At 44.3% G+C, this 19305-nt stretch overlaps 1 protein-coding gene across 1 annotated transcript in view; it reads right to left on the bottom strand.

Annotated features, from left to right (window-relative positions):
- Nucleotides 1-1140: 1140 nt before the first annotated feature.
- The window catches only part of osbp2b (oxysterol binding protein 2b), a gene marked incomplete at its 5' end in the record, with an annotated part of 58438 nt that continues 40273 nt past the window's right edge, over nucleotides 1141-19305 (bottom strand). The window contains 12 exons of the mRNA XM_080003832.1: nucleotides 1141-2134; nucleotides 2955-3175; nucleotides 3281-3465; nucleotides 3762-3857; nucleotides 5267-5370; nucleotides 5998-6118; nucleotides 6215-6460; nucleotides 7414-7566; nucleotides 8110-8176; nucleotides 8793-8916; nucleotides 9858-10053; nucleotides 17176-17426. Of these exons, the coding sequence (XP_079859958.1) occupies nucleotides 1992-2134; nucleotides 2955-3175; nucleotides 3281-3465; nucleotides 3762-3857; nucleotides 5267-5370; nucleotides 5998-6118; nucleotides 6215-6460; nucleotides 7414-7566; nucleotides 8110-8176; nucleotides 8793-8916; nucleotides 9858-10053; nucleotides 17176-17426 (1907 nt within the window). The 3' untranslated portion in view covers nucleotides 1141-1991. The remainder of the gene's footprint in view (nucleotides 2135-2954; nucleotides 3176-3280; nucleotides 3466-3761; nucleotides 3858-5266; nucleotides 5371-5997; nucleotides 6119-6214; nucleotides 6461-7413; nucleotides 7567-8109; nucleotides 8177-8792; nucleotides 8917-9857; nucleotides 10054-17175; nucleotides 17427-19305) is intronic.

The raw sequence follows: 19305 nt of genomic DNA on the forward strand, positions 1-19305 counted from the left end.
TATACATTCCTAAAGGTAATGACGAAACCAAAATAAAAAAATAAAAAATAAAAGTGTGTTGTAAAAGCTCTTCCCACCTTAGACGTGTATTGCACAGGGCAGGGGACTGGTTTCCCTTGTTCAGTCAGAGGCAAAAAAAAAAAAAAAAAAGACTTTCTGAGCGGATCCCAGATCGGCTCTTCTACCCGCGAGTTAAACACTGGATGTGAGGGACGACTGAACCTCGAGCAGGTGGCTCGGGTTCGATTCCGGGGCCGAAATTCGGTACATTTTGGCGCTGAACGGGGAACCAGCCCTGTCCGCTCATACACCCCATCACCCCGCCCACCCCCGGAGGACCCCCCGAACCCAGCCCGGCGTCCTAAAGCAGCCCCGATGGGAAAGCTCTCGACTTGAAAGAAGCGACAGATGTGGTTAGTTTGCCCCGGATCTCTCGCTACGGGTTCGGCTGAACGCTTCAGTGTTTTGTTTTTGGTGCAGGCTCCTGGTTTTTTGTTTTTTTGTTTTTAATATATTTTTTTATTTTTTTTCCATCTTCTTCTTCTTTGTTTTGGATTAACCGAGACGTCTCACTGGAGGAAAAAAAAAATGGTCGCCAAGGTTACGGTGCCGTGTTGCTATGGGAAAGCACTAGTGGGACGAGGGAACTTCTCAACATCAACATAAACCGTGGTCACCCCCACAGTGAAAAGTGCTAAGAACACATCGAACAGGAATGTGAATGTTGTGACGTTTAATGTGACGCTCATGAGCTTTTCTTTTAACCAGACTACCACGCAACTCGGTTGTAGGATCTCTCTGGGATATACGGCGCCTGGGGAAAAAGATGACAGTGATTTTAACCGGTTAAATGCTCAGGGGGGACTGAAATGCACCCAGGAAAATTGATATTCAGAGGGCGGAACGGGGACGCAGCCCCGTTACCTCTAAGCGGCCTATCGTCTACTGGGCTGTTAACCTGGTTCTAATTCAGCGTGCTCGTGAAATAATCCCAACATTTAAACACAATTATTAGGTTGTTTCTCACGACCCCCCCCCCCCCCCAATGTCCATCGAGACAAACTAGAATCTACTTCATAACAAAGAGCTGATTTCCCGACCAATTCTTAACAGTTGACAGCGACGACTTCGGAGAAATTACTATTTTTCGACTCCCGCCTCCCTCATGATGCAACCGGAGGGGTGAAAAACAAAACACCCCCCGCCCCCCAAAACAAAAACCCAGACAAAGTAAAGCACTTAAATTCATTCTCAGGAACTAAAGAGGAAAACTCTTCAAGCTTTATAATCTATGCACAGCATAATCTACATTGTACTAAGTAAGACTAAAATGTGAAGACACTTTTTTTTTTTGTTGTTGTTTTTTTTTTTTTTTTTAAACAGCCTTTGGGAAAAACCACAACATTTAATTCACACTGTCCATCCCGTCGTGTGCGCGTGTGGACCGAAAGGCCCGATCCCGCCTCCGCGAGTCGGGAGGCTGATCCACCCGAGAGAGGAGGAGGGAGATCTGTTCTGATATGCGTTTCTGCTCGATCGATAAAACTCCTTAAAACAAACGGTGTGAGCCATCAGAAAGTGCGTTATGGTTATGGGTAGCATTTGTGGAGCACCTGATTTCTGGGAGGGGGTGGGGGTTTATACGTTTGTCGGGGCATTTAGGCGGTGGTGCTAAAACTCCCCCAACTCACACATCCACTCACTGCTCCCCCCCCCCCAGTATAATACGATGAAATAAAGTCGGGAAAATCAACCTTTGATTCTTCTGCTTTTTTCCTGCCGTAAAACAGTGCGACAGTGTTCATTTGGAGGTACGTTATATCCTATTTCTCGTGCTCAAAGAAAAATCCCCACAGCGTCACAGGCTCCGCACACGTCGCCGGGTAGTGCAGCCCTCTTGCCTTTGAAGCGGTTCCCGTTCTGGGGGGTGGAGGAGGGGGAGGCGAGTCCGCAGAGGGTGAGTTGCTGTCCGGGGCTGGAACCTCCTGGCGTTAGAAGATCTCAGCACACATGCTCCAGTCCTGCCTCCCCTTGGCCTCCCAGTAACCTCCCTTGTACACAAAGTTTGTCTCCCCCGTGATGGAGTCCCTCCTCTGGTGAAACCACAGTGGCTGGTACCCTTCGTATTCTCTACCTGAGGGGAGAGAGAGGGCACCGGCGTTTACTCGGGAGGACGCGCTTTACACCGCCACGCTACTCGTATTGATCTTGAAACGTAATCAAATCCATTTTAAATGAAAATGTTCAATGTCTTCAGAAAAAAGCGTTGTTTTTTTTTTGTTTTTTTTTCTTTTTTCCTGGATCATCGTCTGGAAAAAGCGGATATGGATGGGGCGTCATGCAACCCCCGCAGAGACAAACCACACAAGGGACACGGAGAGGATGGGGTGGGGTTGGGGGTGGGGGTGGGGGGGGGGGGGGGGGGGCGTGGTTGTGTAGGGGTGGCGGGCGGGAGGATTTTGGGAAGGGATGCACAATAGAGGGGCACGAGGCCACCCCCACTCACCAGAGTCATAACCACACTCTGACCACCAATAGAGGGAGGAAGAGAAAGACACGTCATGGGCACGTCAAATCCATCTATCCGTCACACAATACACAAATGACGCTGGCGCCCGCTCAGACTAAACAACACGTTGGCGTTCATGATCATACACGTGGAGGTCGGTGGACCTCCTTAAGAAACCACTCGTAACCCTGGATCGGAATGGAGGCTCTTTCAGCAAATCACTCTCACCTTCTCCATTTCATCCCTGTGATAAGCCCCTTTTCACTTATTATCATCATGATGTAACACTTTCCTGAAACACCTTTTTTATTTTAAAAAGTCATATTTTCCAACGTGAGCCATCTTCCCTGCCGCTCATGACACATATGAACCTAATTGCTATTCTTTTTCCCCACTAACTCTTTGACTCCAACCTTCTGCACTTTTCGGGGTTTTAATCATATACCTTCATCCAGAGCGTCGGAGGCCTCCGCTTCTCTCCTCCGTCTCACAGCTCTCTGCTTCTCCTCCAGCCTCTGCTTCTCTGAGTTGGCCTCGTCCCACCGCCCCGCCTCCATCAGCCGCTGGTCCGGCCTCAGACGGCTGTCCGTCATCCCAACGCAGTCGTCCGGCTCGTTCAGCGTCAGCGCCAGAGCTGAGAAGTGGTACATGTTCTCCGCATTGTCCCTGAATACAGAGAGGGAAGAGAAGATGAGCGCGCGCGCGCTCAATAAGTGCAGTGTTTTAGCGCGCGCAAATTGTTTGGTTTTTTTTGTCACGCCCGGCGCTTACGGGAGAGGGTATTTTTTCCACAGCACTTTGGGGGATAGGGTCTGGTACACGGTCTTCTGCTTGCCCTCGGAGCCGCTGCCGCCGCGGCTGCTCTGGACAATCTTTGCGCTCTCTATCTTATCGTCCCAAGTCCCCGACAGTATGTAGTGGGCCTGGCCACCGCTGTCTGCCACCACGCCCGTGACCTGGACGGCAGGAGGAGAGGGATGGAACGAGGAAGCGGACATGTGAGAGGTATCATGTGGAGGGCTGGCTGAGCCCAGATGCCGAACAGCATACTGCAGGGATTATGACCAGTATCAAATAAGGCAATAGGCATTGAGTCCAATTTTAGTTGTTACCAATAATTGGAAGTATTATCGGAGTTCCTTTGAGTAATATGATGTACCCACTTTGTGTATCCACTTATTTGACGTTGAGAGTCAAATGCATTTACTTGCGGGGCCCAGTAGGTGGCAGGGTTGGGTTGAGGGATCGTTACCTTGCGTGGAACTTCCCTCGAGAAATAGCTGTATGGAGAGAACTTGAGCTGGCAGGTCTCCTTGGTCTTGTGGTTCACAATCTCAATGTCCCCTGACTGCGAGAGAGAGAGAGAGAGAGAGAGAGAAAGAGCGAGAGAGAATGTTGGATATACATGAAAGATTAACCTAAAAAAATATGTTTAAAGTGGCTGAAGATACAGAAGCTTAATGGGGAGGGATATACTGTATATAGAATAGACATCCAATACATAGATGTTATATACAAATGTATAAGCATTGACCCCTTTTGTAGGTGAAGCTGATAAAATATAGGTCGTAGTTGTCTCTTTATCTTTTCTCCGGCTTTTCCTTCAGCTTGATTGCATCACAATCACTTGAATATTAACATAATATTGAATAAAATAATGATTTTAAGAAAATGGGTCACTAGTTTGAGATTTGAGATTGTAGCACAAAATAAAACGTTGAACTCTGATGTTACACGCAGAGCACAAATTTCTCCCCCATCCCTCCAAAAGATCACCGGAGAAGATTGGCGGCAACACAGTAACATACTAATAATAGCCATGAGATGTCTGTGTGCCACTGCCACGTTGTACCACGTGGCTCCGTTTCCTTGACAGACAGACGAACACACTGACGGACGGACGGCCGCAGGGGTGTGGCGACGAACGCGTCAAACAAGGGAACAAAGGAAAAAATGGCATTACCATGGAATTGTGCACACAAACACATAAAAAAAGGAAATCCTCCTCCGTGCACACACGGCGTATGTGCACACAAGGGTCGTCAATTTTTCCTGTTCGTCCGCCATTTTAATTGGGCCATCTCAGAGAATGAAGAGGCTGTTATTTTAGGGCACAATGAGAGATAAGGGAGAGATTAAGCTCCAGAGACCGAGACCCTGCTTATTTATGTAGTTTCATTCTGTGCTCTCATTCTACTCCACGCAGCGCTCCCCTCCACTGGCCTGGTTTACACACCACGACACATCAAAGAATGCAGCTGCTTGCCGTTGAAAAGGGCATCACAACAAAAATAATATACACCATATCCTATGAAATGACAAAGTCAGATTATAAAGCTTTGGAAATATGGAATTATGTTTTTGGAGTAACATTTAAAATTATATTAGCGGAATGGATTTGGCTGTAAAAGACAAAGAGCGTCATTAACACGTGAGTCATAGTCAGAGCCTCTGGATTTGCCAATTCCTTAGTGGGGGCGCACTTTTTATTACTCTATATTAAATTTGCAGAATGCTGTACTGCTGAAGGGAAGGGATGTTTCAGCTATTACAAAAAAAATAAAAAATCACCCACAGCTGATGGATATTGGCACTGAATTTTATCAATGGAAGTGGTTTGAAAGACTGAAAATTTAGGCGATTTAGGCGATTTTTATGGGAACTGAAAGAGACGGCTTCAGGCACGGGTGTATTTTGCGACCTCAGTGACCGTGTGGAGTTATCCTGCTCAATAAGCAATAAAGGGAGAAAACAGACCTGGTCGATCCAAAGCTTTCCCACTATGATGTTGTGCACAGTGGAGGTGACCTTCCTCCACATGTAGTGATTGCCGCTGGAGTGGAACTGTAGGTGAATGGCACCTGACAGGGAGGGAGAGGAGGAAATTGGAATAGCGATGAATAACAGGGAGAGAAAAACGCTCACCAATAACAACCATTTGAAGAATACCCAGAGACGTTTACTTCTTTTAATAATTTACGATTGCACGGAATTGAAAGATACATTTTGAACTTTTTTTTTTTTTTTTATGGTTTTGCTCCTTCAATTCTTCGGTTTGTGCATAAAGTCGATAACACTAGCAGGGTCTGAAAAACAGAGCAGAGTGTCTCCTCACTCAGTTGTCAGGCAATACAACCTCACGCTGTTTTAGAGCGGCTTAACCTAGGATGATGAACATCGTGCGCTTCAGCATTAACCATTTCCGATTACATGATTTTCTTCTCCCAATAATGCAGTACGGTAGCTCGGAGCAGGGATATAATAGAGTGTGAAAGAGGTCAGATAAATTGCACTGGGTCCGGATACTGATTCCAAATCTATCATTTATCTGGAGCCTTGAGACTCAGCTAGGGTACACACCACATAGGTACATACCGTGTAAAAGCTATATTTTAGTGTTTGGTCCTTTATTTGAAAACAACAAGTTCTTTGCAACCCATAAAAAAAAAACAAAAAAAAAAAAAAAAAAAAACCTGTCTCTCTCTCACCCAGAGGCATTATAGAGAGGTATTTGCCACGGAACTTGCTGGCGATGGTGATTTCCTGCCACATGGTCCAGCCTCGCTGGGAAATCACATGATGAGCGGCTGCAGGGGGGTGATGGCTCACCTGAACGCAAGGACGAGTTTGGGATGGAGCTCAGTTATAGGTAGGACCGTTTTAAAGAACTGTAAACGGGACGCTGACGTGAGGTCTGGCTCTCACCTGCTCACACAGCGAGCGGTAGCCAAACTCCTCCATGCGATCCAGCTCGTAGGTCTCGCCCAGCAGTGGGTTGAAGGGCTTGGCCGTGCGGTGCACCGTGGTGGAGTAGGAGGAGATGGAGAAGGCGGCCACCAGGCACATCTGTTCCAGGGACGACTCACAGCGTGCCGCCTTGTCCAGCAGCTCGTGGTACTCCAGGTCCTCCGTCAGACGCTGCAGCATCGACAGCGGCTCGTTGAAGTTCACCTGCAGGGGGCGCACACATGGCGGAGGTATTGTATATCTCAAGCAGTGTATATTTCTTATAATGAATAAAACCTTGCTACATGTTTGATTTTCAAGCACTACTATATTATTATATTACTATTGCTATTATAATTACTATTACTATCATTACTAACACAACTATTATTACTATTGTTATTATCTCACTACTATCATATCTACGGGCATATTTTAATTTCAAGAACTTACTGAGGCTTGCGGTGAGGTGAAGGTGCGCATGCAGAGTCCAAATATATTTCCATTACAAAAAGCCAGCTGCAGGATATTTTTCTGACAGACTAAAATTGTCCCACCTCAAGAGCAGTGAAGAAAAGGTCCAGCACATAAGCATAACGAGTGTGTTCCACAGTGTTCTCATGGGAACTTTCACATGCTGAAGAATGTCAGCTGCCACGTCTAAAGAGCCAATTACTGGCGACACGTAAATATTTATGTCTCAGAGCAACGTTTCATTTCATAGCATTGCTTTATTCTTTCTCTTTAGTTATAATATTATGACTGCAGAGTGCTGCAACCCCGCAAAAAGCACATTTCTTGGCACTGCCGTCATTATAAACATCACAAAATGATTGTCATCAGTACACTTACACTTCCCTTGCACTGCTCAGTATCACACGTCATATCACAGTTGAAAAGATTTTCTCTTCACGTAAAATACATTTATCGTGTGAAATACTGGACACTTAACATTATCATAAAACATAAATGTTATCACCTTAATGTTCAGTTCAGATCGCCTGGTTTTTCTGATTTTTTCGTATTTTGGCTGCTGTTCAACTGGGTTTATCAATAAAGTGCAATCTAGTTTGGTTCCTCAGTGAGGTGCACAGAGCGTGTACCGTAAACGCTAGTCCTTCGCATAAACCTATAAACCTCTATAAATGGAGGGGGACAATTTGGCCAAACACACTTACAGGCATGGGGATCTTCGAGAGCTCCTTGCCGATACAGTTCTTCATGATGCTCCACAGATTGAGGGAGTAGTTTGGTTTGTTGGGGATGTGCGTCCGTCGCTGCCGGCGCGGCTGCATCTCCTTCCCCGACACGTTGTTGCAGCCGGGAGAGACCTGAGATAAAGGGGGGCGGAGGGTGCGACAGATGAGGGGTGGAGAAACGCACAGCACATGAGGTTTCTCCCGAAAACGAGATACGGCGAGCCAGAGGGACTTTTCACTTCGTCTAGAAACTTGTGAGAATTTCGCCCGTCTCACCACGAGTGGGATCACAGTGACAGAGCGGGACTGGAGCGTGGGAGAAGAAAGGGAGGGAGCGACAGAATGAAGTAGAGGAGAGCAGATGTCTGACTGGTAATTAAGATCTGGAGGAATGGGGCAGAGAGCAGCTGTACATCTCTGGCGCCACAGGAGTGACAGGACGCCAGTGGGAAGCGGAGGGAGCGAGGGAGGGACGGGGGGCAGGTTGTGAGGATCCACTCCAGCAACGGGCTGCGAAAACAGCCAGTCGAGTGGGCATGAAAATAAATGACGGGTCGGTGACAGCTTAAACACCATGGATTAATCCAAACTGTCACCGTGGCGCACGGTGACGCGGTTCCAAAGATGTCAGGCCAGTAAGTCGGAGCCTTTTTTGGGGGGTGAGAAGACACTCACATTGTTGTCCTGGTTCCAGTCGTGGGGATGGCCTCCGCTCGCTCCACTGAGGTTGCTCTGAGAACGTCTGTAATACAACGAAAAAGGGTTTTCGTCAGTAGGGAAGTGGACCACACGCACGCGTAAAGGGATATGTATATTATGCAACTCAAATTTACACTAGGTCAAAAGTAACTTACTTGGATCACTTTCATATAATATGAAATATTTGCTGTATTTTGCACTATAATAATGGGAAAGCTCCTTCCTGATGTTCTGCTTTTGTCCTCTTATGACCTGTAGTTTTGTGCTTTAATAATGATGACCGCTTGTGTAACCCTGACTGCAGACCTAATTTTCCCCCAAGGGACAACAAAGTTTTTCAAATTTGAATATGAGTCTATAATAGAGAGGAGTCCTACCCTGGAGGCCGACTATTCCCCTACTGGTCCCTGATGTAAATGACCCATAGTCTTATTAAAAATAAAATATGAAAGAGAAGGGACTGGCAAACTGGTGAGTAATCTTTGCTTTATTGAAAATAAACCACGTCCAAAAAACGGTCTGTCTCAATTTTCCTGCCCACGCTTCTGTGAAACGAGACAGATAAAAATAAAACAAATACTAAATACTGAGACGAAATAGTTGCCCGAATGCAAATCAAGTCGCGAAGTTTACGGTCGTGTGGGTTGTGTGAAACCAACCTGTGCTGTGAACTCTCAGTGGTGGTCACTGTGATAAATGCAGGGGAGTCCTCCATGGCATCAAAGAACTCGGTATCCTCATCTTCATCACTCGCTTCCTCTTTGAGTGGCCTCTCACTCCCTTCTGTCAGGATACACACATTATGTAAGTGCACATTGACGGCATGCATGACCAGCACGGCCCTCACATGATCTTGGTTCTTACCACAAGGGGCAACTGGGGAAACGGTGAATAATCAAATGCCCAAGGCGATTAATCAAGGATAATCAGCTTACTTAAAGAGGCAATGTTCCTGTTGGATAACTAACGCAACTTACAAATTCCTCCAAGTTCATTTCTCATAACCAAAAATCCAATATTTAATGAAGCAATTAATCTGCTCAGGAGAAGAAAATGTTGCTCCTCACAGCGTATGGCAATTACTATCACAGAAAACTGATGAAATGAAGATCCTTTAAGAATATTCCCCTTTAAGAACACAAAAGTGTTCAGGGTAATTGTTGTGACCGAAAAGTTTAATCAATTTCAGAGCAGAGGGAACCTTAACGTTCACTTCTGAACCAAATTGACTTTCTTTTTCCACTAAAAATGTTCAGTGTCTTAATTTTCTGGCACTTTTTCCGTTGTGACATAAGAATATGATACACTTAATATATTATTATATGCATTCAGAATATGTAAGGACACAGTCAAAACTTTGTTCCTGGCAAAACAGTTTTAAGGTGTTTCAGTGGGAAAAGCAGACCCCACCACCACGAATGGAAACAGCATACAGAGGAGCATGTGCATAATGCAAATACATTGAATGGCTGCTTCTTACAAAGTTCAACATAAAAGAAAATCGAAATAATCTCACGGATTACCACTTTAAACCACTCACACTGCATTTTTGAGCTTTGTAATGTTTCTCTTATTCTAGCCCACTGACCGATGCAATACAATGATTCCACAGTCCAATGCATTATTGACAAATTGATGAAATTAGCTCCAAAGTTCCAAGTTTCCGACTTTTGAAATGTTCTCACTATTTCCGCAGGGAGCGGGAGTTACACAGTAGAGCTCACCCTTGTTGGTGGGGGCACTGGATGTTTTGGCAGCGAGCGTGGGGGCCTCCCTCCAGGCCCTCTCCAGGCTGTTGTGCTGCTTGGCTAGCTGCTCGATGGTCTCCTCCAAGTGGGTGCGCTGCTCTCGCTCATACTGCAGCGCCCGCTGCCATCTCCGACTGTGGGTTTCTGCTAGGTCCAAGAAGTCTCGACACGCCTAGACGCATACAACCCCCGCGCACGCACGCACACACGCACACACGCACACGCACACACACACACACACACACACACACACACACAATAAAAAAATATAATACAAAAAAAAAGTGTTTCTGTATTGTGATAGAAGAGTGACCCTTCTTGGTCCCTGTGTGTAACCTTAAATGTTGCACTGCTTATATTGTGTCCAACTGTATGTTAATACCAAGCACAGTGTATGTAGATCATATTCTACAAAGAGAAAATCACCAGGTGATTAAATTTCCGGAACCCCAGTTGATGAGCAGACAGCATTACAATGTGAGGAGACGGAAAGAGATTCAATTACATGATTATCAATCATTGTAATCAAGGCTTTCGAGCAATATTCATTATGTCAATTAGTCTTCTTCCTGGCTCTTTTAATGGGGCGCCGCATCGCACTGAGCAAGCATGGAGTCTCAGTCCTTGTCTCAGGGCACACTTGAAGTTAACAGATAATGGAATGATGCGCTACGGGCGAAACGGTTAGATTGCAGAATAGATTGGGCTCCTGCCAAGATACAATGTCATGGTAAAAGTCGCCTCAATAGAGCTCCTATTGCTGCCTTGGCAGTTCTGCTAAAACAAAGAGGTTATTTCAGATCAAATACACAGTGTCAGCACTTGTTGGCGCAGCATCATATGTCTGTGAGTTCAAAGTTCAATGAACCTAAATCACACACCTAACAGCTGACAGCATTCAGGGGGCAGTTAATGCGCTGTCAGCTACAAGGCTACCAGCCCAAGCTAGATTTTGCAGCACACAAAATGCAATTTAGACCTTTTAGTGCATTTTAAGGGGTGCTTTTAATTATTCCCAGCCAAAAAAAAGAGCATGGTTATGAATTACATGTAAATCTAGTCTTGCCTCATTTTGAGTATTTATGCAAGCTTCTCTGGTAATCACCCAATATGGGCTGTTGACAGCAGGCTAAATCCACTTGGATATGGTTCTGGGAGCAGTCAGTGAGTTGAGGTGTGAGAATGTCACCAAGCTCAGATAATCTCTCTGTGGTCCCTGGGGTGTACAGATAGGATGTATCGCCTTTAGCAACCAGGAGGAGGAGGAACAACGACATGGTTACAGTCCACCCCTTCTTTGATCCCTCTCCAAAGAGGATATCAAGATATCCGGAAACGCCCAAAACAAACACAGACCTGCACACAAAATTGTATTGATACAAAAGGGGACCTATTATGAAAAACTCACTTTTTCAGAGCTTGAGCACATACATTTGAGTCTCTGGTCAGCCTACTAACACGCAAACTGTGAAATAAGAGTCAGTCAGTATTTTGTGAGCTGTCTATTTCAGAAAACATGTCATGAAACAAGCCATTCAGATGTACAGCCCTTATCTACATAATTTAGGGCCTCAGTAGAATTAGAACTGTCCCCCATCTGAGTAACTCCACCCATGACTGGAGAAATAACAAGCACCGGCGGGAACTGCTCTGTTGGCTCACAGACCAGTACAAATCCCTTAATAAAGGAGGAATGAACAACAACTGTCTGTGAAGAAATTGCAGAGGATGGAAATGTAAGTATATAGAAAATAATTCTGCTGTGTTTCTTTCAGAAAAAAAAGGATGAGGTAGGCAGACTGTAGGCTGCGGCGGAAGATACGCTGGGCATTACTCCAAACAAAACCAATAAATATAGTGTGTATTTATTGTAGATGTATTTATAGATTTCAGATATATACATGAAACAAAAAAATCCCTGCGTGCAGTGTCGGCAACAAAAGTCAAACTTTTAAATTAGGTGTTGTACTGTAAATATAATGAGTGAAGATTGTGCAACTGGATTGCTTATTTCTCTCCTAAAATTTGTTCAGAAACAGATTTTGATGGACTGATAAGGTGAAATCAGTGAAAGTATACAGACTAAGTACAACAGAACCCGTAATTAAAGCTCAAACCCTACTGGCTCACAGAACCCGGAACTTCTGCTCAAACCCCAATGGCTCACAGAACTAGGGACCTCAGGGGGGAAGCGCCACCAACAAAATACAGCGTTCTGGAACAGGATGGTTTAGAGGCATGTTAGAATGGCTAGAATGTTTTGGGGAACCAGAGACCTATATTAACTACCTATATTATTTTGTTGAAAAGTAGCATAATAGGTCCCCTTTAAACTAAGTTTGTTTTTATTTACATTTCTGTGCTCAACAAAATCAAAGACCGTTTCCACTTTTTCACATCAAGCTGTAGATGTATTTCTTCCTCAGCAGTTAGAGGTTTGCATGGTAGCTAATACTATTATTGTCAGACTGTATATTTATAGCATTGCATATTGTATTTCTTCTTACAGTACACAGGCTAACGTCCTCATGCACTGACCATGACCTTGATGTGGTTTTCAATACTAGGACACCTTAGAATATGCAATACTTTGGTCGTAATGCAAAATGTATAAAATAGGGGTGTGCATCACTCCCTTATGAGACGATCCGATACATATCTAGATACCATACGATGCGATACGTATCTACAATAGGATTCAGGGACGATACATTTTAATACGGAATGATTCGATGTAATCTGATACAGTTCTTAACATTTGTTTAATGAAGACGTTCATTTTTCATTGGAAATTCAAATAAACCAATTCTATAAAAGTGGTATTGCTTACCTTCAAATAGATATATTTCTATATTCTATATTCTATTCTATTCTATATTTCCTAAAATACAGGGAATCCCTAGTATTTTTGTTACTTTATGGCATTTAGATAATAATATCTAGTATATTGTAAATCTGATATAGTAATACATAATATAAGTGTTCGGTTGTGTGGTTGTCGGTTCAAAGGCATGGGTTATGGCAAAAACAGCCTGGAAGGTAACAATAAACCTCAGTGTGTAATAACAACCCTGTGGCTTCTTCCGCCGTCTAGAAGTTCCCGTGCCGCCAGTTCCCGTGCCGGTTTTCCTGTGTTTTTAATTTAGATGTATTTGTTTTTGTTAGTTCCTACTTGTATGAAACTGTGGTGGACTAAGGGTGAAGCACCGGCTGCAGATGACAGCACGGTTCCCTTTCCTGCGCTGTCCCCTCTCAGCAACCTGGGTGGTGCTGCTGCGGGAAATCAGGGAGCTACGCAGACCCCTGGGCAGGGGTGCGGGCACTGCGGGCGGCCCAGCCACGGCCGCCGGGACTGCCCCCGGATGGAACTCTGCCAGGTTGTCCGGGTCGCCGCCTCCGCCGGACCCCTTCCCTGGTCGGGAAAGGGAACAGTGCTGTCGTCTGCAGCCGGTGCTCGATCACGCCCCTTGGGCCGCCACAGAAACAAACATTCTAAACCCAACTAAGTAACTGTCCCGCTCCGCCTTGGATCAGGACAGTGGATTGCGTAATGGAGATGGCGCGATCTCCAGTCCACTCTGCGTCCCGTTCCCTGTGTCTCTAAATAAAACAAATAATTGTTATTTTGAAAGTAACATGATTTGTAACATTAGATCAATGAGTTTTCCGCAGAAGCATAGTTTATACTAAAGTAGAATTAGTAGCAAAACTTCAGTCAGCCGAATCATAACTTTAGAATCGGGCCAGCGCCCAGTTCATGGTACATTTAGATGGATCCAGGGATCCGCGTATCGATGTAGTCGCATCTTTAATGTTATAACCAGTTTACGATTCCTATCGGTGAATCGTTACACCCTTAGTATAAAAGCATGGTTACATTCTGACTGAAAAATGATTAAAATCCTAGGGAACCGTGCTGTCATCTGCAGCCGGTGCTTCACCCTTAGTCCACCACAGTTTCATACAAGTAGGAACTAACAAAAACAAATACATCTAAATTAAATTAAAATCTAACTAAATTCCACCAAAGAACACAGTGTCTTACCTCCAGCGGCTGGATATGGAGTGCTCCAAGAGTCACAGACTGACCCTCAGACGAAAACCCAAAGCGCTTGGGATGCTGCTTCTCACTTCCTCTAACGTAAACCTGATATGAAACTAAGCATCTACTTAAAAAGCACAATAGTTCCACTTTATTTCTGCTGAGTCTGTTGTACAAATGCAGACCGCTTGTGACTTCCTGTGGGGAAATATAGAGTCTGAAACAGGACTGAGCGGCTTTCCGGCGGATGGGCAAAGTAAGTACGTAAACTCACTGATCCAACGTTACAAATCATGCTACTTTCAAAATAACAATTATTTGTTTTATTTGGAGGCACAGCACTGTGCACCCACTAACCCGGGCAACAGCCTGGCCCTTATGGCACTTGTGAGGAGTTACATCAGCACTAAAAATGTACGATAGTGCAAGTCATCTCTTAAGGGCATGAAGCTCTGCCCTCAGCGTTTCTCCCGACTGTGTCAACACCTCTTTTTCCATTAAACCCACCCTCCGTCTCTTCCTCTATTTCTATAGGAGTGGAACAGACTGCTGCTACACTATAAGTAATAAAGTAAGTACGTAAACTAGTTAAAGGCGGCTGAGTGCCAAGCTCCAAAAGTCAAATACCGTTGTTCTATGTTAACTCTCAGCTTTAAAGGGGACCTATTCTGCAAAATTCACTTTTTCAGCGCTTGTGCACATACATTTTGGTCTCTGATGGGTCTACTAACACACAAACTGTGAAATAAGACAATCCAGTCAGTTTATTGTGAGCTGTCTGTTTCAGAAAACATGTCCTAAAATGAGCCGTTCAGCTTCGCTGCCCTCCTCCACGTCACCAAGGGAGTCCTTCAAATTGGAGCTGCTCCCCATCTGAGTAACTCCACCCACGCCTGGAGCGCAACCAGACCTGCTAGCATCGGAGCTAAGAGCTAATCATGGGAAGTGCTCTGTTGGCTGCAGAGGAATTAATACCAACTGTCAGTAACAAGGTAAATTTGGTAAATTGAGGTAAATTTAATTATTTCTTTGTGTGTGTGTGTGTGTGTGTGTGTGTGTGTGTGTGTGTGTGTGTGTGTGTGTGTGTGTGTGCCAACGGTAAATTAACTGTAGTGTAGGCTGTGGGGCGCAGTTTGCTCCATGTTTCTCCAAACAAAAATGTAGATGTATTTATTTCATTTTATTCTCTGACATTTCCGTAATTGAATCAAACAAAAAAAGGAGCCCCGCCATATCCTGCAGGGCTCCAAGCTCCGGGCTGCTCCCGACACAGCACTGAAAGTCGGAACAAACTTTTAAATTAGGCCTTGTAGATAATATGAGTGGAGATTCAGCAACTCGATTGCTTATTTCTCGCCTCATATTTGTTCTGAAACATTTTTTTGTGGACTGATCAGGTGAAATCAGTGAACGTTACGGAGTAAATAGAACAAAGTCCAGAAGCCATGCTCAAACGCCATTGTCTCACAGAACTTGGGGCCTCGGGAGGGTGGCTCCTCCCATTTAAACAGCCTGTTTTAAGACAGGGTGGATTGGACACATGTTAGAATGGCTCAAATGCATAATACGAGTGGAATTTCTAGCAAAAAACTTTGAACATTTTTTCAGAGACCTATATTAATTTAATGAGAAGGAGCATAAGGGGTCCACATTAAAAGAGAACCATTCACAAGAACAGAACTGTATAGATGTTTGTGGCAGTATTTCCCCTTAGTCTATCATTTAATGCCCATTTTGGCAAGATATAATCATGTCTTAATTACACAGTAGTTCCAAGAAGTTCTGTTATTGCTTGTCCTGTCAATTTCAATACCTCCAGCAAATAATTAAAAGGTGGAAATGTTCAGAAACACTAAGCTTATCATTAGGGGGCACAGAAGAACAATCCATAACGGAAGTGTAATCTAGTGTACTAAATGCGTCAAATTTCAGATAATGTAGCCCACTTCCCTTATAAAGTTGTATTAGGAAATACAAAAAAAAGAAAAAAAAAAAAAGAAAAAAAAAACTACGCAAAGCAAATCTTTTTTACACACATAACAAATCATGCAACAGGAACAGACGGTCTGTCAAAGGTCCAGCCAAAATTAACATTGTGGCTGTGGGAAAAAAAACAAAGCTGAAAGCATTTTAAATCAGAGCAACAGTGTAGAGACAAACCTTGGAGACAGTTTAGGTAACGTCTGCTTTCCCCCAGCAGGTCTTCAGGGGGTCTATCTGTCTAATGGCAGTGGAAGGAAGGGTTTGACATTCCTCACCAGGGGGTAGGGAAGGGGTGAGGGGGTGGAGAGGTACAGACTATTCCCGTCCCCTCCCTGACCAAATCAGATCCAGTGTCGCTGCTTCAGCGTCCAAACTCCCCCCAAACTCTGGCGCATTACTAACTGCAAATGGAAATTTGCAAAAAAAAAAAAAAAAAAAAAAAAAATCCCCAACCCTCTTTCACATAAAACACTTCAGGGCATACAGTACATTAACAAAACTAAGGCTTTTGCTTTACTGCGAACTACTCTATCAATATTGATTGCTATTGCGAACACCATTGTTCTGGAAAAGAAGTTTGGGGGAAAACTTTCTCCCTATTTGTCCATCAAATTTTAAAGGAGTGATGCCAAATCTAGACACTGACATCTGTTATCTGATGCAGTATAAAGTAGGCTTGGGCGATTGGACGAATATATCGGCAACCGGTGATTAGCCAACATTTTTTGGGGGGGGGGGGGGGGGGGTTGTGATATTTTGAGTGATTATTGTCCTTTTATTTTGCCAATTTAATGACCTGTAAAGAGCAATTCAAAGCGTGCTGAATAACAGCTGGTATTCCGGCGCTTTAACCGCCCCCGGGGGGCTTTTCTCCCCCTCTGGAGAAATCCACAAAAAGAAGATATTCATTAATTAAATCAATTACCGTAAACCCCGTTTCCAGGTCATTCTGAAACAGGCTCTCTCTCTTTCTTTGGTTCGGATCAGTTCAGTTAAGATATTGGAGGAACAACGCGCCGAGTGCACTCAGACACACACACACCTGTTACCGGGGGGAGGGGGGACCAGTTCCGGAGGAGCCCCCTCTGCTCCTCCTCCGGGGAGCAGAGACGCAGACCGGGATGTGCTCCCGAAAATTACACCATTTGATCCCTTTACTTCCTTTATTTTGCTATCCTCTTAAAACGCCTCATTAAGTGATTTGGACGGTCACCGTCCTTCACCGGCAATGTTGCCAGTGCCGGTGAGATAGTCGCGGTCACTACTCACATTGATCATAGCATTGGAAGTTATGCGGAATAAAGTGGCTCTCTCATTGACGGCCTTGATCTTCTCTCCTCCCTCGACAGGCACTCTTAGCGCCTCCAGTTCACTCAGTGAGCGCTGCAGCGCAGCCCCGTGTTTGGCAATCAGGTCGTTGCATGTGCTCAGGTCATCGAGCTTGCTGACCAGCGTCTTCAGGGTGCCTTGGATCTCACTGCGGTCCGACTGGGAAGTGGGCTCCTCATCCCCCGAGTCATCTGGAAGGCAGAGGTCAGAGGTCACACACATTCTTTATACTGTACGGATGCAATTAAAGATGCATGAAGCGGTATTTCTGTGAACTGAAATTGAATCAGAAGACTCGCCATAATGTAAAGGATTAACGGTGCATTCTATTTGAACTGGGAAGTCGGAATTTCAACTGGAATTCAAACCGGAGTGCCCCCTGAAGTCGGACTTCAGAAGCGGAAAGTCGGAAGATCCTCACCAACACCAACCTCAAAATCCAAGATGGCTGCTCCATGCATCAACAATAAGTGAAAGCTGTAATATTACAGCTGTGATGTTAGCAATGTTCTTTTTCTTTTCTATTTCGATTTGGAAGTGAACATGTACATGTTCGTGGACCCTCAGAGGAGCCCTCCATTCCCCGGTCCCATATTTGTTCTGTAGTTGTATTCCAAAAGAGCAAGCACAACAAAGGTTTTCCTGGAGGCATCCATCTTGGCTTTTTTTGTACTGGAACGCGGTCAACTCGGGTGTGACGTCATTACCAGCTCCGACTTCAGAGGTAAATGGAACGCAGCATAAATACAGAGCAAACCGGCTATTCTCCACCTAGTATATACAAGTTATTTGATGTTCAGTATTCTAAACTCACTATTGTGCTCATTTAATTGCATTGACATAGCACTTATTTATTTGTATTGATTCTTTCACAAGACATGAGCTGACTTCCCAAGTTACCATGGCAATCAATAATCTCACCCCTGTGTGACCTCTGCTGGTCTCCTTCAATTAGAGATAACTTATGACAGAGACTTATAAATGAACTGAAGCTTTGTCAGCTTTGTTGAAATGATAGATGTTGTAAGCTGCTAGCCTCTATTGTTAACTAGATTCTATTTTTGGTCCATTGTGATTTGTTTAAGAAAAGCATCAAATGACACATGATACTCCCTGTCCTCTCTCTGTCCCTCCATGAACTATTTCCTATCCCACATGCAGACCTAAATACTGAGTGGGTAGTCAACATGTGAAACACTGGGTCATCAAGCAAAGCACAACCACAAATGGTTCAAATGCCAGTATCTGCCAGTATCTTAGTTTGACTTTATGGCTACTGTCCCCAAAAAGGAGAATTTTTACTGTGGGAGGCAAAGACCTTTAAAGATGTTGAAGTTCTATTAATATATAAGCTACAGTAAGCTACAGTAATAATTATGGTACATCCAATAAATAACATATCTTTTCATAATATGGAACAAAGACACATTTTGGTGATGATGTCACATGATACCCTACTTCCAAATTCTTCTATCGGTAAGATCAGCAAATAATGATGATGTGTTTCGGCTTGCTATAATTCCTGTTGAGTATTAGAAAATAAGCTTCCCCCCCCCCCCCCCCCTTTATGTTTTGACAGTAGCTGCATCATCAGCAGACCTTGCAGTGTCTCTACAATAGTAACATTCTTCCTGATATTTACAACACTTGATCACTTCCTAAGTCCCAGTATTATTTCCTGACAGTGTTTTATCCAATGCAGCTAGACTAGATATATGCAATGTTATGGTAATGGTTTCATTTGCACTTGGTAAGGCCAATTCCATACAATAGCAAGTGCAAAGTTTATATTTAACCCATTCAGACATCTTTTTCACACCAACAGGCCTTTGTCGCAGCAGCTGTTTTTTTTCATGATATCACTGAGGAGAGGTTACTCAGAGTCATTCAGAACGTACGAGAACAGCGTGTAAGCGTCCGTCCTACATCACAAGCACGACAGGGAGCGGGTGCCCAGACACATACACACACCAGACAGAAATGTAACACTGGTTGGAGACTAAATCCTGAAACAGATACCCAACTCACTAGTGGGACAGTTCAATGATCTTGACAACCAGGATCTTAAAA

The sequence above is a fragment of the Zeus faber genome, assembly GCF_960531495.2.
Source record: "Zeus faber genome assembly, chromosome: 7".
Lineage (NCBI taxonomy): Eukaryota > Metazoa > Chordata > Actinopteri > Zeiformes > Zeidae > Zeus > Zeus faber.